Below are 23,663 nucleotides of genomic sequence, written 5' to 3'. Positions count from 1 at the left end.
ACACATACACGCATACATATATATATCATGAAGGTGTATATCATAATCAGAAACATTTTTAAACCTTCAGATATACTTTGAAATTTTACCTACTATCTACAGCAACAGCGTGGGTAAGTAGTGCCCTCAAGTTTACTTTAGCTGACTTACTAGCTTGTCAACAAAAACATGCACTACCTAGCTAGTCTGCATTTTAAAGAGAATTAAGTATTAATTCCCAACACTAGCACTTGGATTGATGCTCTATGCTGCTCACACAGTACATCCTTGAAATCAAATGCTCAAAACTTAGAAATAACGGAACAGAGATCAATGAAGTTCTGTTGTTCTCTGTCACAAAAAGTAACAAAAGAATATAAACACTGACCAGTGATTTTACGGATCAAGAGAGTAAGAAACATGGAAAAAGAGGGTTTTCTGTTTGGATAGTCTACCCAGTAAGTCAACATTTAGACAGTCCTAGGTGCCCTGAATTTCAGTAGCACTACAGAATACATCTGTGTTGGTTACATAAACACGCTGGTTATCAGTTATGCACAGTTCACATTATAGTGACAGCTGCCTCACACAAACCTGAAGTGAGCTGTTAGTTCCATATGAGAGCGTAATATCTGTAAGCAGGACATGCATTTCACTTGGAAGGGAACCTCTTTGCAGAGAGATATCAGCAGCTTCTTTGCATAGGATGGGAAAGGTAGAGGAACATCAGCCTTCATTTCTACAACACAAAATGGCAGAAAGCACAATAACATCTTATGAATTTTCATAATATTCCAGCTTTCAGATGTTTCTACAATTATATTGATTTGTCAGGGGTCCGGAATTCAAGTTACCATGTGTCAGCTGAGCTCCACTATTTCTGCAATGGAAGCATTGCATAAAATTGCATTAATTTGTTAAAATTCTGTAACAATCTTATATCTGACTGTACTAGCATCTTGGTTTTCATATTCAGTGACAGATTATTTCCCTCCTTCTGCAAGTTCAGGTCAGATCTCTCTCCTGAGCAGCTCTTTACTAACTTTCTGCCTCTCCATCTATCACTACCTATGTACTCCAACTACATACACTTTTCCTTAAAGCCACAGTGTGTTTAAGAAAAGAGAAGATATGCTACTCCTTTAGTAAGTTCTCAAATACTTGGACCATCTCTCTTTCCCATCCACAGCGTTACTTACAAATGCTACTTTAATTTTCTGCTTAGTAAGATTTAATGATCAGTAGGAAATGACTTGAGTTTAAGTCATTCAAGCACATCCCATGTTGACATTAATCCTGAAGACCAACCCTTGCAAACAAAAAGAAAAAAAAAAGAAAGGGAACACTAAGTGCTATCCATCTCTCTATTTTCTGTTACTCATCTTTTCAAAGCAACAGGTCACCCATACATATATTTTTTAAACCTACAACCCAATTTCAATACATCTCCAAGTCAGCAAATTCATAATTAACATTCTAATTGAGAATAAAACTACATTAGATGGGCAATATATAAGAGAACTCCAAACAACAAAGCAGATGGATGTTTCTACAAAGATGACAGTACTGTCTGAGCCTGCAGAAGGATCCTCAAAGCCCATCCTTACTGTGTACTTCTGCAGCCGCTCCAGGGGAGGGCAGAAGTGACATATATGGTATGAAAAAATATACAGATCCTTTGACCACATAAGGCTTATACTGAAAGCTAAATTATCTAAAACATGGCAGCTCCACCTACTTCTAACCTGTCTCAGCCACTTACTCAAGATTAAACGTTCCGTAAGAGGGGATGCTTTTAAGTTTAAGACACACATTTAATAACTAAGATCTTACAGAATATGCAAGGCCTTAGAAGAGAAACAAGAATTTATTAAACAAACTTAAAAGCCTTAAGCTTTTTACATAGCAGAAAAATATAAGTCATATCACACAAAGTATGAATTATCAGCAAGAACGAGAAGCCTGCTAAGTACATTTAGTAGCAACGCACCATTCAGTTTAGAAAGCTGGAGAAAGTGGTTCTTTCCTGACATATGCTTCAAGCATTCATCTCTTTTGGTGAAGAGGAGGAAGCAGCATGGGCATGCAAAACACTGAATGTGTTGTGGAGGGAGATCTTTTTCATGTCCGTCATCTTGATTTAGCTGGAAAAGAAAAGGAGCTGATGAGAAGAAACACAGAATCAACAAAGGAATCCCATTTCTTTTCATGTCTTTCCATTCCTTTCCACCTCTGTAGCAATACTGTCACTTTTAGATTCTCAGCTACCACATGTATGTTTATTTCCAAGCTATGCACTTCAGCTTGTGAGACACAAGAAGAACAGCCAAACTTCTACATCAACTTCAATCTCTGCTTCCAGGGACACAATCCTTTAATTCTACTTTTTTTTTTTTTGCTTATTCTTCCCTTCTTCTGTCTCCCTGGAGAATCTTCATGACAGCTTTTTGCTTCCTTCAGAATTATTCTCCCTTCCTTCCACACCAAAATAATTCCATCCTTACGCCCGCCGCAAGAGGCAGTGCCTTTGACCAAACTTGCCTTTAAATCCTGCTGATGCCCACAGACATACCACAGGCACACAACTTGGAATAAAAGGAAAAAGAGCAGGGACAAACCATGATGCAAACTTGTCAAATATGATCACATATCAAGAGTTTCTGCTACTGCTTTAAGTTAGTCTGATTTTCACAATATTGAATATTTCCCTTGAATTTAATGGGCTAGGTGGCTAAACAACAATATTTGTTATTAAAACACTGAATTTTGAAAGTGTTATCCATCACACAACTCAGCAATAGATTGCTTAGATAAAACCATGCACTCTGAAGTTAGCATCTGAGCATCTGTCATTAAGCTGGAGGGAAAGACAGATGACATGGTAAAAGAAAGAAAGGAAAAGAATGGAGGTAGGGAACAACAAAAACAAACCCAATTATATTAGCTTATATTCTAATCAAAACTTAAGTGCTAGATTATTCTGTTCCCTTCTGCAAGTTAACTAGCATGCACGTCAGACATGTTTCAATGGAGACACTGTAGACAGCAAAGAATCAATTGCATGAGTCACTCAGGTTTCTTCTCTAACTCTGTTGCCTTTTTTTTTTTCTTCATACCCCCTTTTGCCTCTTTATACCTCTTCTTATTTCACTTCTATTTCTTGTCTTCATCTTTCTTAGTTTCGGAGACATAAATATAGGGAAATATCTATTGACAGCACCAAGGATAAAAGAATCAAGCCAAAACTTCAATTGTCTTTGATGTACAGCACAGAGTACAATCTAATGTCAGATTTAATGGGAGCACTGTCAGATACACCAAGCGTTTGAAACGCTGCAGAATAAGAAAAAACTATTTGGAGAATAATCAGTGTAAGAGAGTGTAAGGAAGAGGGTTAAAAAGGAAAATGTGCATAATTACTTGTCTTGATAACCCTCTATTACATTCAGTCAGATGAGTTACTTATCCTTATGGTCTTGCCTTAGATAAAAGATGATCACTGTACTGCTGAAAGGTTGAAAATATTTGGCAGCATATCACACAGGCAACAGCATTATTTGGGGGTCCAAGTAATGTGACTGTTGGGTCACAAGGAGAATGATCAAACCTAGAGAGGAAGAAATAATTAACAAACTAGTATCCTCACGACAGTTTAAAAAATATGTATATATGTTCTTACAGGAAAAATTAGGTCTTTTGAAACTATTGGACAAAAACCTGCCAAAATCAACCTGAAGTGCAAAATTCCTCTATTTGCCTATTGTTAGCTTTATCAGTTGAAATATCCCACATGAAAGCATTTCTCTCTGCAGCTAACCAGTTATAGTGACCTATTGGTAAAGGAATCACACTGTTTTTAAGAGTAAGAGAACTAATAAGGTCTCCATTTCCTACAAATCTGTATTTGTTTATTTTGTTTGTTTGGTTGATATTTGTTTTTTTAAAACTTCCTGTATTGGTTTTGGCTGGGAGAGAGTTTATTTCCTATACTGCAGCTATGTTTTGGATCCATGAACAAAGCTATGCTGATAACACAGCAATGTTTTAGTTGCTAAGAAGTACTTCCACAGAATCAAGGTCTTTTCAGTTTCTCATGCTGCCCTGCCAGCAAGGAGCTGCATAAGGGAAGGAACAGAACCAGGACAGCTAACTTCAACTGGCCAACAGCATGCCTGTTCCACGTGGCATACTTCAGAATAAAAGCTGGGGAAAAGAAGGAAGACGGGGAGAACATTCAAAGTTACAGCACTTATCTTCCCAAATGACACTAGCTGTGATGGAGCACCGCTTTCCTGGAAATGGCTGAACTTTTTTCTGCTGATGGGAGTAGTGAATGAATTCCTTGTTTTGTCTTGCTCGCAAGCGCAGCTTTTGCTTTACCTAGTAAGCTGAATTCGTTGAAACCTGAGTTTTCTCTCACAAAACGAGGGTTGGAAGGGCCTTCTGGAGATCATCTCATCCAAATCCCTGTTAAACTAGTTCCCTAGAGTACCTCACAGAGGAAAGCAACCAGGCTGGTTTTGGAGTATCTCCAGAGAAGACTCCACAGCCTCTCTTGGAAGCTTGTTCCAGAGCTCTGTAACCCTCAAAGTAAAGTTCTTTCTCGTGTACACATGGAACCTCCTACGTTCCCGTTTGTGACCATTGCCCCTTGTCCTGTCACCGGGCACCACAAAAAAGAGCCTGGCCTCATCCTCTTGACTCCTGCACATCAGACACTCATAAACATTGATAAAGATGCTCTCTCAGGCTGAGCAGTCCCAGGTCTCTCAGCCTTTCCTCGTAAGGGAGATATTCCAGGACCCTAATCATCTTTGGGGCTTTTTTATGGACTCCTCTCTGAAAGTTCTCTGTCTTTCTTAACTGAGGAGCCCAGAACTGGACACAGTACTCCAGGTATGACCTCACCAGGACAGAACAGAGGGGAAGGACCACCTCCCTCAACTTGCTAGCCACACTTCTACATCACAGGATACCATAGGTTTCTTTGTCCACAAGGGCACACTACTGGCTCATGGTCAACCTGTTGTCCACCAGGATATCTGGGACCTTCTCTGCGTAGCTCCTCTCCAGGTCAGTCCCAACCTGTACTAAGGCATTTAGTTACTCCTCCCCAGGTGTAGAACTCTACGCTTGCTCTTGAGGAACCTCATAAGGTTGCTTTCATTTAGAGCATCTTTTTAATCCTACCACCAAGTTTTATACAGCTTGTATGTACTTAGTCTGCCACCCCTTTTTCAAGTTTGGATAAAGAAGGAATAGAAACTGTGCACTTAAATCCTATTTCTCAGAAAACCACATATTGAAAATGCTTAACAAGTGGGAGAGAACAATTCCGACTGAAGGAAAAAAAAACAAGAACAGAAAAACAGCCAACAACAAAAGAACCTCAAATCAGTAAGTTACATCACCTGTACAAAATCTGCAACACATTACTCTGCTCTCCAAATGGAATTCTGTCACTATAGGCAGTTTAAAGTAGATTCAATGCAGGTGTTTTACGTTCACATATACTCTTTCACTATTATTTCTCATAATACATCCTCACCTTTTCAAGTGACCTAGGAGCAGATGTCCATTATCAAACTTTCTGTTGCAATGCATCACAGGACAAGAAATAGGACTTCTGTTGACTTGCATCTGAGCTGCTCTCTGACAAACACCCTTTCTTCCACTGTTAACAGTGCCTGGTTTGAGACCTGCATTATGAAACAAAACATTTGACCATGGTCTCAATTATAGAGGCTTAAAAACATACAGAAAGCACAAACCCTACAGCATTAAGAAAACATTTTAAGTTGATTCTTAAAAGCACGCTGGCAGTGACTGTAATGCAATTCTACAAGAAGTCTCTTCTTCCAGTTAAAGAATCTGCCTCTTCAATACCTGAGATTTCTAACACCGATGTATTTCCTCGAGGTCTTACAGGAAATAACTTATATTGCTTTTATGCATTAAAAAAAAAATATCTAAATCTAAAAAAAATATTTTTAACAGAAGTTATACTTATGTAGCCATATTCTTCTAAGCAACAGTACAATAGTAACATTTTTCTGACAACTTTGCCGGTCAAAACAGCTAACATTGCCTTAATACCTTTTGCATTTCATATATTTAATTTCCTAAGCGACAAAACACTACTTTAGTTTTTGAGGAAGCTATTGGAGAAGAACTTTCAAACACCACACTCTAGCAAACTTCATATTCTAAGATTTGGTTGTATGTCCAAGGCACCTGCAACCTCAGGTTAATGCTGCTGTCAGGTTAAGCACTGCTTAATGCAGTTATCAGATGTTCTATTCTGCAACGAAGCACTTAGAAATGATCTTAAGTGAAATCTTAAAAATAATATTAAGTGAATTAGCAGCGTCTTCGAAACGATTTTCACTGATACCTCTTCTCAACATAACCCAATAACTGCTTATTTCTCCTGCCATGCATTTACCATTAGCCTTTGATTCCTTATTACATATTCAAAATCTCACCTCTCCCATTCTTACCTGGCATTTTTAACCACTGGTCCACACATAATCTTGCAGCTTCTGTGTCACTGTGTTCCCGAATAAATTCTAGTTCCTGCAACCCGTGAGCATACTGGGAGTCAACTTTCTCCTGACAGGGAAGACATAAGGCAAGGTGGTGATCAACTGTACTTATTTATTTATTTTTAAGTCCAAGATCTAAGTTAAGTAAATCAAGTAAAACTTTCAAAATTTACACGTGGCTCTTCATAGCTGCATAGCAGGTTCTTCCCTCCAGTATCCCCGAATGTATTCTGTTAAAACGCCTCCATGCCGAGCTTGGTAACTGTGCTCTCTGTTCATAAGAGGGGTATTCTCTCTTCAGCACCTTCCTGTTCCTTTTCAGTCATGCTATACATGTACACACACACACACACAGATTCTATAATCTCTGGGCTCTGCACCCATTAAGCTTCTTACTCTGTGTGAAATATCACATGTCAAAGAGTCAAAGTGTGAAAATGGAAGGAAAAAAAAAAAATGTGTCTCACTGAAAAAAAAAATATATATACTTAATGCTGCTAAGAAAAACACAGCATGCTATCTGTTAGTAGCCAGGGCCATTAAACTACAGTCCAATCACTGCCTGAACAAGCACAGAATTATAGGGCTTATTATAAATGTAGCCCTTAAGAAGACATCAGATTAGGGAGAACACCTGGAAGCATACAACAGCAACATCTGTAAGCACCTAAAAATTTCAAGCACTGCAGTCACAAATATTTGCATGTTGCACAGAGAGCCACTGCTAGCAGCTTCCTCTACGTGAGATGAAAACTCACGGCATATTTTGCAAAAGCAGCTTCCAGTGTTCAGTGGGGCACATGGGTGGTAGAGGACTGTCTCTCCCCAGAGCAATGCATAAATACATTCACTCTCCATGCTAGCAATCTCCTAGGTGGTACCATACAGAATAACAGCCGTGCAAATCATATGACTGCGGAGAATATCTTCTGCTTTTTGGACAACTCTATTAGGATACCTTCCAGAGTCTGGTCGCTGTTACCAGTAATCAAAGAGTAATCACCAGCTCCTTTGCAAAGTTGGTGCTACATCTCAAAGTCTCATCTTCAAACCTTTTCAACATCACTATGAATGAAGACCTCACTATGAAGTGTTACCTCACAGTACAGCATTTTACTGAAAAAAATATACAAAAACAAAAAACCCAACAACTCTACTTATCGGATTACAGAATCAGAAACACATAGTAGAATGTAAGAAGAGAGAGCTTTTAGGCCCTGGAACGTGTCCAGAGAAGGGCAATGAAACTGGTGAGGGGTCTGGAGGACAAGTCTTATGAGGAGCAGTTGTGGGTGCTGGGATTGTTCAGTCTGGAGAAGAGGAGACCTTATTGCATTCTACAGCTTCCTGAAGGGAGGCTGTGATGAGGAGGGGTTTGGCCTCTTCTGCCAGGCAACAAACAGGACCCAAGAAAATGGCCACAAGCTGTACCAGAGCAGGTTTAGGTTGGACATAAGGAAGAACTATTTCTCTCAGAGAGTGGTCAGGCACTGGAATGGCTGCCCAGGGAGGTGGTGGAGTCACAGTCCCTGGCAGTGTTCAAGAGGTGTCTGGATGAGAGGCTGTGAGATATGGTTTAGTGCTTGTGGTAGCAGTGGTGATGGGAGGATGGTTGGACTATAAGATATTGTAGGTCCTTTCCAATCTTGTGATTCTATGATTTTTTATATGCTGAAACTTGAGATGACACCTCTGCTATATGCTCACAACACAAACATATCAGCTTCTATTTCATAAGAGCTTCATTTGCTGGCTCCAGGTAAGGTGCTGAACACCTGACTGCTCTAGAAGTAAAAACAAATCAAGAGAAATTCTCATAGAGAACATGGTCATTCAGAAAAGGAGAGATGGTGGAAGATGTTTGGAGAGCAAAGCAGGATAAGGATTACTCCACACTCCTCTGCAAGGTATTTTTTATGATGGGTAACTTTTGCAGTAAACCATGAAAAGATTCTGTTTTTAAATCCAAGAACTAAATGTCCCAAGTAATGAAAAATGAGGGTGCTATGTGTCCTATGTATTGCATTCTGAAAAACAAGAGATAAACCCTACTATTTCTTAGCAATAAAGAGTGAAACTTCCTTGCCCCCTCACCCATTTTAGGCAACATTCAAATGATAGAGTAGACAGTTTGGTCTCCTCACGCATATTTTAAAAATAGGCCTCCTCTGACATCAGACCAGTTTTGAATCTTTTGCAAGAAAAAAAGCCCAAGTTAAGTACGTAGGTTGCTCTGAAAGTAATGCCTCCAATTTATTTCAAAACAATCAAATAAACAAAGAAATAAAAACCCATCCTGCTCATTACAGGCAACCTACCTCAAGAGACGGCTTTTGTTATTTCTCATTTGGACAGGGGTTCCTCTGTGGAAAACACAGAATACCCCTCGTATGGACAGAAAGCATAGCTACCAAGCTTGGCACGGAGACGTTTTAATTACATTCTGGAATATTGGAGGGATAAACTTGCTACACAGCCGCAGAAATCCAAAGCGACTCCCTTCTTTACTCTGCACCATGCAGGAATTTGCAGACTGCTTGAATACCATGCGTGCTTTCAGTCAGCTGGGAACATCAGAAAGGATCCTCCATCTCCTTATAACCCAGGCACATACAACCTGCAGCCAGGCTGCATGCTGCCTGGTACGGCTCAAAATGCAGCTCGACCCCATCCAGTGCCATCCCAGCAACAGCTCTGCCCCTCCAGTACCCATCACACAGCAACAACCAAACACCGGTGCGCTGTTAACCCTAGCTGGGCTGAAACCATGGGATGGTGCAGTGCAGTGCAGTGCTAACTCAAGTTATGGCAACTAAGTTTATGGATTTTGATGAACTGGCTGAACACTACGTCCTATGAACAGAAAAAAATACGCAGTGCTCTCTGGTTTCATTAAGGAATTTGAGAACAGGTTTCAAGATTGCCAAAAAAATTATCAATTTTTTTTGTATATTTGTGACTCCGCTTTCAGTCAACATAAATACATCAGTGGAATGTATAGATATACATTAACTACGTTATATATTTTATGGGGGTTGCTCCAAAAGTAATGCCTCCTATTTTATGATGTTAGCCCATGATGTCAGAGGTTGATGTTGGTGGTATGGCAGTAGAAACCAACGTTTTTGGGTTGGTAAAACAAGTGCAAAACGGAATATAAATCCTTTTCCTCTTTTTACAAGCTGTGCTTCTGGTAGCACTGCCTATAATTGCCTTAACTCTTTGCTACCAAAGCATATTGCTAGTAGACTTTGAGCCTCCAGTTCCCAAAGACACCTTAGGTATTTCTCAGCAAGCTGCTCCCCAAGGCACTCAGTCCCCAGCCTGTATCAACAGGAGTGCTAGTCTGCCCCAAGTGCAGGACATCAGTACTATTCCCTGTGGAATTTCACAAGGTTCTTGTCAGTCCATTCCTTCCAGCAGTCAGAGAGCAGCCCCGCTCTTAAGCTCATTGGTAATGCAAACAAAAAAATCCATTTCTTTCAAATGACTGCACTGTACAATTAACAGAATGTGGCTCTGCAGTTATGCCTTTGACGTGCAAAGTATTATCCCATTACAACATCATACCTGATACAGACATTAAATGGGGCAAATAGCATTCTAAAAATCTCAGACAAGAGCAGATACTTCACTGGATTTGCTGCACAGTGTTTTGTGACCATCGGTAGTCTTTCATTATCTAACCAGAATAACTGATGCTAAGGTCCCTCTGCTAAGAACACAAACAAATTTTTGCAATCTGCATGAAGTTACTATCTTTTTCCCATAGAAATCACAGTGAGACTAGCAATGACATCAGTTAAAGGCCACAGAAGAGAAGTCCATATTGTATTTCATACAATACCCCATAAGCAAAGAACTCTAATAGCCAGTTTCAGGTCTGGCTCACCAACGTTTTTATTTACTTTGTAGTGAATACAAACACTCACCATGACTAGGAGGCCCGTATTACACACTTCTACTGAAACAAAATACATACAGTACCTTGAAGGCTTTGTTTTTCTCTTCCTTTTGCTGTTTCTCCACTTCAACATGGCGTGCCAGGCGATCCAGGGTTGACGCAACTCTTTCTTTCTGATAGTCAATGTAATCTTTACGCTTAGTATTTCTCTACAATTGTAAAGTTAAAACTTGTGTTTGGTAATTGTTAAGCTAGTAAGAGGCATCAATACAGTACAAGGCAATGCCTATTACGTTCATCAGGACATAACTCAGTACAGAAACTTTAACCTTAGGTTCCACAAGGTTTCAGAAGGGAGTGGGCCTGTACACATACAGAAGACTTGTCTTAAGACCCAGATTAACCGAGCAAATCTACTGCAACACTGCGTATCAGATGCCAAGAAATGGCTGCTGCTGCCAAAACCAACTCCAGCAGTTCGCTTTCAGGCACTGTCCCTCTCAAGGTCCCACAGAGTGAGCACAGCGCAGCTGGGGGACACACAGAATCATACATTTGCTCAGGTTGGAAAAGACCTTAAAGATCATCAAGTCCAACCACAACCTGACCAAAGTACCCTAACTCTAACAACCCTCTGCTAAATTGTGTCCCTGAGCAAATGAGCTGACAAGCCTGCTTCAGACTAAAATTCTTAGGAGAGTTTATGAAGAACAAAACTAAGTTAAAAGCAGGGTGACATCAGAGCAAGATCCTATGGCCTATACACTGCTCCTAAAAAAGACCTTAAAGAAGGAAAAGGTCTCAGAGCAGTCACATACATCTACAGGCTAGAGACTGGCATTTGACTTTATGTAACTTGTGAGGTCACTGCAGAAGTGGTATTTTCCTCTCCTTTTCTTTGTGACACTTCTTAAAAGCACTGAAATACAAATAAACGCTCTAAGTTCACCTCAAGAAGGCAAGAATTGTCTCTAGAAAAAATGAAGTGTCAGCATATCTGCCCTACACTTAATATTAGGTTAATAAGCAAGCTAGTATTAAGAAGTCTTCTATTTCTCATCTCTTGTTAAAAAATGCCTCTAAGAACTTTTCCATGAAGGCAGCTGGTGGGAAATGAAATATGAGACTGTAATTATTATTATTTTTTCCCCTACTGCAGAGTCCTGAGATAAATCACAACGTACTCACATGAGCATAAGAACTGCTGTTAGGTTCTTCATCATCACTACTGACAAGATCAATGCATTCAAGTACAGGTCTTAAGGGTTCTTCCTGAAAAAGTGTTAAAAACACACACAAATATTAAATTGCACTCCTTGAAGGAGGAGTATTGCACACATTACAGCATGTTGTTAGCATTAACAATATCATAAGGGGAATTCTACCAACAAGGTTTCAAGAGGATATATTAGCACAATTCCTGAAGGGAACCTTAACAGACTTCTATAGGGAATTGGTAAAACATGCATGTATCATTTGTACAAATGAATATCAACGTATATACTAACGACTAACGATATCAACAATGAAAAGTTCAATAAACAACCTTAACTTTCCTTAATAACATTACACTCTTCCCAAACAATTTAAAATATACATTTCTAGTCAGAAATGCTCAACTTGTGCCATTATTTCCAACTGTACCAGGATATCAGATCATTACCAAGAAACGAAGAGTCAGATTTTACTAAGTACAGCCATATGGTAGATTGTTTGTAGTTGTGTTTGTCTCACAAAGACAATTTTAATTTTAACTCCAAAGGAAATCAGATTCCTCAGGAATTTCAGACATTATGAAAGTGGGAGACAGTTTCATAAATACTTACACCCTGAAGTCTACTCCTTTCTACACAGATATTCCACAAACATGTTATTTGTTCCATGTATAGCAGGGGGAAGTAACTTCACTTTAAAAGAAAACAGATTTCACTCAGCCAAACTAACACCACGTACTCAAAAGCACCAAGATGTGTTCAAATCATTTGCCTAGCATTCATTTACAAAGGTACACAGCCAGGCAGGCTGGTTGGGATCCCAAGCAGCGACACAGGGGCAAAAGGCCCTGGCTATCCAGTGCCTATCATGCCACCTCCATTCCTCCTCCCAGCTAGGCAGTCCCATTCTCTTGCACATCTCAGTTCTTCCGTCCCTCCATGCTGCTTCTCTGTAAGTCACTAAAATCTATAAGGTTTGCCTTAGAATGTTCTAAGGCCCGTTCTTAGTCTTCTGCTATCACTTCATAAGAGGTTTAATCTGTGTGAATACTGTCCAGATGAGCATCTTGAGAAACTTCACACAGGTTGCCTGTAACCTCAATGACTTGCTAGTCCAGACAATATCAATGCCTGATGATTTACAAGCCTTCAAATCCCTTCATTTTTACATTGCCTGGTGCTTCCACGTGTCTGTACTCCCAGTCATTCTTTATTCAGACCAATTCTAACATTTCTACTAGCAGCTACAGGATAGCAGAATGTTCGCACCTATGTGAAAAAGTAAATGAAATCATACTTCCATGCTTAAACTAAATGAGATTCTGAAGTCAGAAAAAATAAAATGAAACAAATAGGTAAGTTTTAAAAAGAAGACAGAAAATAATGTCTAGAGCTCCACACACATCCATTGTGACAAGCCTTCAACTCTTAAAGGCAAAAAAAGAAGGAAAAAAAGCACTATGTCCAGAGTCTGATGTCACACAGTAAACTGTACCAGGCTACAGCATTATCATGTGTCAACTAAACAATCAATGTAACAAATATGCAATCAGTAAGTAAGCTGACAAACAGCAGATGGAAACACTCCTAGTTACTCTTGCATCCATGCTCACTGCCTGGGAACTTACTCATCCTCCCTGGTAACTACATTGGCCTTGTTTGTGTGACAAATACACACAAAGGGAAGCAAAGCTGAGTAAAAATCTCCATGCGCTGCAAAAAGCTTCCCATCCAAATTTGACAACAGTCTTCTAGATTCTCAAAGATAATATCTAACCTCACAGTCAATAAACAAAACCAAACAAGTCTAAGCTTTTGTTGTGCAGCTGTGCTTTTAAGCCTGCACGTGCAACATCATCTACGTCGTGTGACAGTGCTTGACTGAACTGCAGTGCTATCATTTGTCTGGGAACACTGCTGGCAGGTGCCACAGAACTGTTATATACTCCAGAGGTATTCCTTATTTAAGTTTTCCAGGCAGAAGAAGGACTTGAGACAGCCAGCAACTTACTAACTTCTTGAAGAGGTGCAGCACCTCTGTCATATATTTGGCAGTATCCTGAACATCTTAAAAATGGACCAAGTAGGGCAGGCTATGAAGATTTACTGCCTCGTGAGAAGTAGCAGAAAGAACTGCAGAAGCATGCAATTCTCCCTGCAGTGTTTACTGCACTTCATTCTTTCCATTCTTCCACCCTTCAAGGCCATAAAGCTGTTCAGCTTGCCAGCATAAACAGTCTTCACTCTATCACTAGGAATAATGAGGGATGAAACCTTGAACAGATGACAAAATTTATATGAATTAAGCTACGTTACTTCAAAAGAGTGCTTAACTTTCTACAATTGAAAAAAAAAAGAGAATCTGATCTCCCAAATCCAAAAAATCCATGATAGTTTTGCTATGGGAGAAATTGAGAGCCTCTATAAATCTATAAGCTGAATACTTGTAAGAAACAACAGGTGCTAGCATGTGACAGTCCAGAGACACACTCAGACCATACTGACCACCTGATCAGTAAGAATCAGACATGAATATTTCAAAACATCCAACAGCTGTAGCTGCTTCAAGTGCAAAGGTTTTCTTATTTCTGTGCACTCGATTCCCTTGGTTCAGTTCAGCAACAGGCTAATCAAAGAGTTATGAAACTGACAACTGGAAAGCAGAATTCTTACTCTACTTATTATGCCTGCATTCAAGGCTTGTGAACAGAAAAGTAAATTCCATTAACTGTAAGTAGAATTTACTTGTTTAGTGTTGTTTTCATACATGAAACATCCTTTTTCGCTTCTATATTTTCTACCTTCTACTAAACATTTACGTGCTTGTTGGTTTGCATTCCAATTTGAACACAAATGCAATATGGCAAATTATTAACATGACTTCTCAAAGATATACATCCTCATTTTCCAACAAAAGAGGAGAAAACCACCTGTCCATATGCACGCTCGAATAACAATGCAAGTGTCAAATGCAGCAATTAGGCTCATTTGTATTTTATTGGTTGGTCTTAGCTTCTGCATTAAGATGGAAAACAAACACTTAAGGGCAACAGGAGCTACAATCTTGGGTCAGATCAACAACTCATCTGGGCCACAGCAGATATGTTGAGAAACAATCAAGGAAAACAGTAATTATTGTATCCCAAGTCCAGCTGGCAACTGCTGAAGTCAACACACCAGAACCCTCGACAAAATGCCATTGCTACAAGTCACAGCACTCGGTAGATCCATCCTAGTTGAGCGCCACGATGCAGAATAACTCTGTTCCTCTACAGAGCCACTGACTTCAGCATAAGCTGATCCCTACCGCTGCCAAGAAGCTGTCAATACCAGAATGAAAACCAGAGATCAAAACCTCTCACTTCAGCGGCCCAGAACTGAAACTATTTTCAAGGAGGGAAATCAAGTCTATCAACTCTTCTTCCCTCAAATGTTCAGACCTCCTGAGAACTTTATGCAAGCAATAGCTTCAGGTGGAGTTTGTACATTTTTTAGCTTGTTTGGGAAATAGTGCCAGGTGAAACAATTTTTTTTTTCAGACACAGAGCATTTACTACTAGAAAACATTCCCAATATAAACTCTGGTATCGTGTGAAGGGAAAGGTCTGAACTGCAGGAATTTCGCTCTTGCTCTGTTGGCTCACCCCAGCAAATGGCAATCTCCAAACAGAAAGTTAAGAGAATTACTTCATATTTTTTCCAACTGCTTTAAGCAGTAAGGCAGTGCAAAGACAGTGCCAACCTGAGGACTCTAAAGGAGAGTTAAGGAGCTGAGATTCAGTTAACTCCATCCAATTCCTTTTTACCTTCCCATGAGATTTTCTGGCAAGCAAGAGCCTGAGATTATAGTAGAAAAAATGCGGACAAGCACTCAAGAGCTAGAAATTGCAGCACCTCTAGCTGACCATACTGGCTATTTCTAGCTATTTGTCACCAAGACAGCCATCCATGCTTGGAACCCAGTCTTCATATCTTAAAAAACAGGTCTTTCACAATCTGTATTCATCAGTGACAACAGCAGCCTACTTGTCCCAAGATACCAGCCCTGTACAAATAAGGCTAAGCAGTCTTCTTGCCATAAGGTCAGCCTCTCTCGAATAAGTCAGCACAAAGGGTACAAGCCATCCACATGCAAAAACAAGAGAAACAACAACAACAACAAAACTGTCGGTTTTTGTTAGTCTTTCTTTCAGTTGGTGCTCTTGGTTCACCACCAGCCCTCCCACACACCCACCCACACTTGACTGGTTATAAAAAGGACTTTCAGTTCATTGATCAATTTTCATCCAAAAAAAGACAAAATACAGATGACTCAAAGAGAATCACAATCACTTAAAGTTTCAGGAAAATTACACGTGTCCTTCATGCTTGAGCACCTTAAAACCTATGCAGAAAGGAAGTCTGTACACTGAATTTAGACTTTATCTAACACCATGTAACACAGGTAAAAAATCTATTGCCAGTTCTTTGAATTATTAAGTACAAACCCTCAGGAAGACAATCCCACAGGATTATCCATCTTGGCAGCAATTAACAATTGCTTTTCTATTGGCATGACTACCATTCTGGGGAAACCAATATTCTGTTCTTCCATATATGCCTGTCAGCCAGCACCATCTCACTGACAGTGGATGGAGGCCAGAACACTGGCAGCATGAAAAATATATATTTTTCGTTGGATATTTAATAGCTGCAAGTATCTTAAGGTTATACTGATGCAAACCAGGCGCTGTACTGTAGCTACACAGTACTTCAAAATTTGATTGCTGAGGCCTCTAACCCATTACTTCCTAACTCTTCCTGCAGTTCTGCTTTTGTAAAACCCCACATGAAGTACTGCATCCCCAACACAAGAAGGACATGGAGTTGTTGGAGCATGTCCAGAGGAAGGCCACAAAGATGACCAGAGGCTGGAGCACCCCTCCTACAAGGAAAGGCTGAGGGAGCTGGTACTCTTCAACCTGGGGAAGGCTCCAAGGAGACCTTATAGCGGCCTTCCAGTAACGGAAATGGGCCTACAGGAAAGCTGGGGAGAGGCTTTTTATAAGGGCAGGTAGCGACAGGACAAGAGGAAATGATTTTAAACTAGGTAGATTACAACTAGACATTAGGAAGAAATTCTTTACTATTAGGGTGGTGAGACACAAGAGGCTGTCCAGAGAGGTTGTGGATGCCCCCTCCCCGGAAGCATTTAAGGCTGGGCTGGATGGGACTGCAAGCAACCTGGTCTAGAGGGAAAGAGGGAAGTGTTCCTGCCTGCAGCAAGGGGTTGGAACTAGGTGATCTTAAAGGTCCCTTCCAACCCAAACCGCTCCACTATTGTATGTCTCTAAACAAAGTGATTTGGATCTCATTTTGCAGAGTTTGCAGCAGCTTCATTTTATTAACTTCAGTGAGACTACTCATTCAACAAAACATTGTGTGATTGCTGAAAAAGTCATCTATGATGATGACAAATGGATGACCTCATACATCCCATTGACCACTCTGCATCTCCACTCGCTGCGTCATGGAACCAAGTGACATCACCTGTTGTTTTTACAATGCAATGGCCAAAAGCCCCCTTAAAATAAACGTGGGTAGTGACAGGACAAGGGGGAATGGCCTGAAATTGAGACAGGGGAGGTTTAGGTTAGATATTAAGAGGAAGTTTTTCACGCAGAGGGTGATGATGCACTGAAACAGGTTGCCCAAAGAGGCTGTTTGCCCCATCCCTAGCAGCATTTAAGGCCAGGCTACATGTAGCTCTGGGCAGCCTGGTCTGGTGGTTAGCAACCCTGCACGTAGCAGGGGGGTTGAAACTAGATGATCATTGTGGTCCTTTTCAACCCAGACCATTCTATGACTCCATGATAAATTTGTTACCTGCCACAAACATTTCCAAACAAAACCATCTTTAAAGCCAACACCAAAGCCCCAAGGATTTCCAAATGAAGTAATCTTTAAATCTGAAAACTGAAGTGTTCTTTTGAGATAAAATCAAGGCCACGAACACGGTATTCAGAGACCTGCTCCCATTTGGTCACATTGCTGAGAACACACTTAGTACAGCAGGCAGCACAATTCCACGTTCCAGATGTACTTACTCCAACAAACTCTATCTCATCTTCACTTTCAGAAGTCGTCGATTTGCTCTCAGAAATGCTGGTAGAGCTGCAAGACTCCATTACCTAAAGAAACAAACCAAAACGCGCCTCATCATTTTATGAAGTTTGCTTTAATTTCACTTTTTCAGTTCCGTGTCTACTTCGGGCTCGCAGCCCGCTTCCACCCAACAGGCCTCTCCGTACCACTTAGCGTCCATCTCCAGCATTACCAGCACAAGATCTCAATTCTGACCCGCACCACCTCCCCCCGCCCCCAGAGCAGCACGCAAACCGCGGCCTAACCCAGCAGGCCGCACCGCCCGCCTTCCCGCCGCAGCCACGGTCCCCCCCGCCCAGCGGCACTGCGCGCTGCCCCGCGGCCACCCACCGCCCCCTCCCGCCGCTTCCTCTTCCCCTCGGCGCGGCTGCGACGGGAGCAGTGGGGCGGGAGCGCGGCGCGGCTTGCCGGGACTTGTAGTTGCTGCCCGCTTCGCCCCGCTCCCCCTCCCCACGGCAGGTGCTACCGCCACGGCTCCTCCCTTCCCGGCGCCCTTCCCTGCACTAGCTCCATATCCCGCGCGCTCCTCCCTCAGCTCGCCTGAGCGCAGTTCCTGTGCGAAGCGGCGAAACGCGCACGACGTTTCCGGAGGGGGCCGAGCACGACGAAGGGCCGCTCGGGCGGGCGGGGGCGGCGGCGGCGGCGCGGCGGGGCCATGAGCGCCGCGTTGTGGTAGCTGCGAGGCCGCTGCCGGCCCGGGTGAGGAGGCTCGGCCCGCCGTTGGGCCGGCTTGGCTGTTCCTATCGGCCCGCGCTCCGCCGGGAGGCTCGCGGCGCGTCGTTGTGCTGGCAGGCACCGCCGCTGCCCCCGTTAGGAACGGTTCTCTGCAGCTCGGAAAGCAAATGGTATCTTGAGCTCCATCAGAAGGATGGCCAGCAGGGACAGGGAGGTAATTGTCCCCCTCTTCTCTGCTCTTGTGAGGCCCCATCTGGAGTACTGTGTCCATGTCTGGAGCCCCCAGTACAAGAAAGACTGGGAGCTGTTGGAGAGGGTCCAGAGGAGAGCCACGAAGATGATCAGGGGACTGGAGCACCTCCCCTATGAAGACAGGCTGAGGGAGCTGGGCTTGTTCAGCGTGGAGAAAAGAAGGTTATGGAGTGACCTCATTGCAGCCTTTCAGTACCTAAAGGGAGCCTACAGACAGGAGGGGAATCAACTCTTTGAAAGGGTAGATAACTGCAGGACAAGGGGAAATGGTTTGAAGTTGAGGGAGGGAAGATTTAGGTTGGATGTCAGGGAGGAGATCTTTACAAAGAGAGTGGTGAGGTGCTGGAACAGGCTGCCCAGAGAGGTTGTGGATGCCCCGTCCCTGGAGGTGTTCAAGGCCAGGTTGGATGGGGCCCTGGGCAGCCTGGTCTGGTATTAAATGTGGAGGTTGGTGGCCCTGCATGTGGCAGGGGGGTTGGAGCTTCATGACCCTTTGTGTCCCTTCCAACTCTGTCCATTCTGTGATTCTGTGATTTTGTGATTCTGAGAGGATGAAGCGCTGGCATGGCAGGGCTCTGGGGCTCCCTCCTCCAGTCCTGGAGATGCCGTATGTCAGTCCAGTTATGGTAAGTGGTGGAAGCGGTGTTAATCTGCACACCGCACCTCTGGGAGCTTCCTGAAGTGCTGGTGTGCTTGGAGCTCTGTGCGCTTGTCCAGAAGGCATACCTGGTGAAAGCCTAAAAACTAGACCTTCTGGGGCATGCAGAAAGGCTCACAAATGAAGTATGTCGCTCTGGTGCTCTGTAACCTTTCCTTTAAAATCTGAGTGCCTTGGCTGGGTTTGTCAGGATGCACTGCAGCAGCTGGGGTGGGAGCAGCCTGTAGGCTTTTGGGATGTCTGTGGTAGGCTCTGCTGCTGAAAAATGACCAGAAATGCCCTTGTGAGCATTAATGAATTAAATGCTGGTTTTTGAACACCTGTAATTTGACAATGATATCCCCAAATAAATGCAGCTAAAACTCGTTTGTGTTCTTTTCAACTTGCTTTCTGCCTTTTAGGTGTGCAACTGTATCTGCTCTTCCTTTCCTACTTCACTCTATGGTTACTTTGAGCTACCCAGAGTAAAAATTGGTATGAATCACCTTTGTTCAATGCACTGCCTTGGAGTAAACTGACATGAGCAATATCACCTTGCATGTCTACAGAACTCGCTGCACACAGAAACTCTTCCAGTACTTGTTAAATTCTGTCTACAGAGGAGGGAAAGAATTCAGGGTAGTATATTAATTCTTGGTGTTCTGGGAGCTTTGTGAAGAAATACATCACATGGTACTTAATGTCAGCATTAATGTAGTGCACTTTTAAAAAGTTACTACAACGTTGAAGCTTCATTTCATGTATCATTGGAAGCACAGCTTTATGACAGGAGATGGACACAGTGAAAAGAGGAGTCTGTGAGGGCACACTATCCCTAGTGAGCAACACAGACTAGTCATAACAAACAAAGAGAAGGCTGAGGTTTTCATCACCTTTTTTTGCCTCAATTTTCAGTAGCATCTGCTCTACACACAAGCAACTGCTTTACCCTTGAATAAGTGGTTCAGAAGGTAGGAACTGGGGGAGCAGTCTCCTGCTGTAAGTGAATATCGGGTTCACAACTGCCTGAGGAACCTGAACATCCATTTAGTCTGTGGGTCCCAATGAGATGTATCCCAAAGACCCGAGGGATTTGGCTGATGTTGTTGCCAAGCCACTCTCGATGATATTTGAAAAGTCACGGTGGTCAGGTGAAGTCATGAGGACTGGAAGAAAGGCAAAATCTCACCCATTTTTAAGAAGGATAGAAAAGATGACTCAGGGAACTACCGATCTATTATCCTCACTTTGGTGCTGAGGAAGATCATGGAGCAGATCCTCCTGGAAGCTATGCTAATGAACATGGAAGAAAGTGAGGTGATATGGGGTAACCAGCATGGCTTCACCAACAGCAGGTCCTATCTGACCAAACTTGTTGCTTTTTATGATGGTGTGACTCTGCCAGTGGACAAGGGAAGAGATACTGATGTAATCTATCCGAACCTCACTGGGTTCAGTGACTCATTGTGGCCTTTGAACTCAAGTGGCCTTGGGTTCAGTAACTCATAACATCCTTCTCTTGAAGTTGGAAAGATACGGATTTGATGGGTAGACTGCATAATGGATGAGGAACTGGTTGTAAGAGCATACCCAGAGAGTGGTGGTCAGTGGCTCAATGTCTCGATGGACACTGGTGACGAGTGGTGTCCTTCAGGGGTCAGTACTGGGACCAGTGCTCTTTCATGTCTTCACAAATGACAACAGTGGGATTGAGTGCACCCTCAGCAAGTTTGCAGATGATATCAGCATGTATGGTGTGGTTGACACATCCGAGGGATGGGATGCCACTCATAGAGACCTAGACAGGTGCAAAGCAGTGAGCCCAGGAGAGCCTCATGAGGTTCAATAAATCTAAGTGCGGGATCCTGCAACTGGGTTGTAGCAACCCTTGCTATCAGTACAAGCTGAGGGATGTAAGGATGGTGCACAGCTCTGCTGAAAAGGACCTGGGGATACTGGTGGATGTGAAGCTGGAAATGGGCCAGCAATGTGCTCTTGCAGCCCAGAAAGCCAATTGTATCCTGGGCTGCATCAAAAGAAGTGTGGCCAGCAGGCTGTGGGAGGTGATCCTGCCCTTCTACTCTGCACTGGTGAGGACTCACCTGGAGTGCTGCATCCAGATGTGGAATCCTCAGCACAGGAGGTACATGGGCCTGTTGGAGCGTATCCAGAGGAGGGCCACAAAAATGATCCAAGGGATGGAACAGTTCTCCTGTGAGTACAGGCTGATGGAGTGGGGGCTGTTCAGCCTGGAGAAGGCTCCAGGGAGATCTGATAGCAGCCTTTCAGTATCTAAAGGTGGCCTGTAAGAGGGAAGGCAACAGACTCTTTAGCAGAGTATGTTGTGATAGGACAAGGGGAAATGTTTTCAAACTAAAAAAAGGGAGATTTAGATTGGATTAAGGAAGAAGTATTTATGATCAAGGGTGGTGAGGGACTGAAACAGGTTGCCCAGAAATGCCCCATTCCTGAAGACATTCAAGGTCAGGCTGAACGAGGCTCCGAGCAACCTGATCTAGCTGTAGGTGTCCCTGTTCACTGCATGGGAGTTTGACTAGATGACCTTTAAAGGTCCCTTTCAATTCAAAAGATTCTATGAATCTGTATTTCTAAATTCACACAATGGCTATTATTAGTGACTTATTTTTTTCTGTCTATTTCTGGATTTGCTGTTCTGTGAACTCAAAATTATCCGTCCCTATAAGAAATGATCCATGTGTTTTTCTCTGTTCTTGTTTGACTGCTGATTATAACATACTAGTTAAGAAATTTAACAACTTAATAACTGTTGTAGGGCTATATAAACACTGATTTGGTGACTTTTATTTCATTATTAAAGTAACAGAAAAATGACTACTACTTCAAACATTAAAGTCTTGTTGACTTTCATATATTGCATTTCTAACTTCAGTGTGCTAATAGGTAGTTGGTAGCAGCCACTTTATTTGTAGCTTGCATTTGCACTTAATCACTTCTTATTTATGATATAGATATTGCAAAGTGCAGTAATAGTGAGTTACTAGAAGAACAAGGTGGCAGAATTTTTTCAAACTATGACAATTTGAATATGAACTTTTTTATGACTCTCATTTGAATATGAACTTTTCAGCAGTAGCTCATGTGAATGAAGCGTACTTGCTTTTGCAGACCCATCCAAACATCCTCTAGGTATGCAAAGAACTAAGGAAAAAAGGAATAGTGTGAGAACTGATACATGCAATAATGTCAGCTTTTACAGCATGCCGACAAAACTCTGATTCAAAACCTTCAGCATTTGAGGTAATTATTGGGAAAGCACAGGCTTCCTGGTTTGGGTGAGCTTTTGACAATTGTTATGCAGACTTTTTTCATGCAGAAGAGGAAGGATGTAGGCAGGCTGCTGAAGCTCTTGGCTGTTGGGCCATCTTCAAGGCAGGTTCACTGTCTCACTTGCATGAGTACCCAGTTTTTTTAGCAGATTACCCAAGGTGGCATGAGACAAACCTAGGGAAGTGCAGCTACTCCTGGTCTGCTGCTGCTGAGCTAAAATCCCCACATCCAAACCTCCAAACAAAGTTGGGATTACAGAGGATGTGGAAGCTGTTCCTGAGCAGACCTTCTCAGAGATTCAGTAATATTCTCTGGCAACCACATACTTATTATATGCTTTGAAAATCATCGCTTTCTTTCATAGCATTTAAACATTTGGATTTCTGTGTTTCTTTCCTTGGTCCTTAAAATGGAACATTGTCTTTTTAACCACTGATTTCCCTCCAGCATTAACACTGCATAGTGCCATTTACTCTTCATCTGTAAAATACTGATGTATTTTTTCTGAATCCTACCTATATACCGTAATAGGAGAGGATATGAACTTGACATGTATGAAAACCACTGAGAACACTGCTTATTCTCTACTGTATTTTTACAGTGAGGTTTTTACTCAATTCTTTGCATATTGTAGTATCTTCCCTCTTTAGAGAAGAGGTAGGTGCTCTTAATAAGCAGTTTATAACCTACAGTGGTCCGCTTTTCTACTGTAATCTTCAAATTCAATCTCAAACGCAGTAATAAAAGCAAATAGTTCAAGTGACTGTTTTTAGCGTTGCTTATTTTCAGTACCGAATCTCCAGTCGTCTCTCTAAATGCTATGCAGTCGTATTGCCTTATGCTTTCCTGCAGTGGCTGTCAGCCTTCTCTGGTGCTGAGTAATGAACATAATGTGTCCTCTCTCTGCATATCAGAATTTTACACTGTGTGACATGACATATTTACACATTGCCAATTAGTTTTGATTTTACTGCAAAATTTGGGAGTAGTATTCAACTGTTCTG

General features: G+C 42.1%; 1 protein-coding gene across 5 annotated transcripts in view; it reads right to left on the bottom strand.

Moving 5' to 3' along the window:
* LOC122189262 (E3 SUMO-protein ligase ZNF451-like) overlaps positions 1–18,340 on the bottom strand; it is a 38,681-nt gene extending 20,341 nt beyond the window's left edge. For 2 of the 5 annotated variants that reach the window (XM_042888239.1, XM_042888271.1), the window contains exons 1-9: positions 18,285–18,340; positions 17,729–17,812; positions 11,617–11,700; positions 10,512–10,637; positions 6,480–6,591; positions 5,528–5,678; positions 3,460–3,586; positions 1,970–2,123; positions 574–718 (exon numbers count right to left, since the gene is read on the bottom strand). In XM_042888239.1, the coding sequence (XP_042744173.1) occupies positions 574–718; positions 1,970–2,123; positions 3,460–3,586; positions 5,528–5,678; positions 6,480–6,591; positions 10,512–10,637; positions 11,617–11,700; positions 17,729–17,812; positions 18,285–18,299 (998 nt within the window). In that variant the 5' untranslated portion in view covers positions 18,300–18,340. Of the gene's footprint in view, positions 1–573; positions 719–1,969; positions 2,124–3,459; positions 3,587–5,527; positions 5,679–6,479; positions 6,592–10,511; positions 10,638–11,616; positions 11,701–17,728; positions 17,813–18,031; positions 18,068–18,116; positions 18,223–18,284 lie in introns of those variants that run through there. The other 3 variants (XM_042888248.1, XM_042888258.1, XM_042888265.1) reach the window with 3 other exon arrangements.
* Between the last annotated feature and the right edge of the window lie 5,323 nt (positions 18,341–23,663).

This window comes from Lagopus leucura, unplaced genomic scaffold, assembly GCF_019238085.1.
Source record: "Lagopus leucura isolate 7727_CA_CO unplaced genomic scaffold, USGS_WTPT01 Super-Scaffold_73, whole genome shotgun sequence".
NCBI classification, from domain to species: Eukaryota; Metazoa; Chordata; class Aves; order Galliformes; family Phasianidae; genus Lagopus; species Lagopus leucura.
This window is presented reverse-complemented; position numbering and strand designations above follow the sequence as displayed.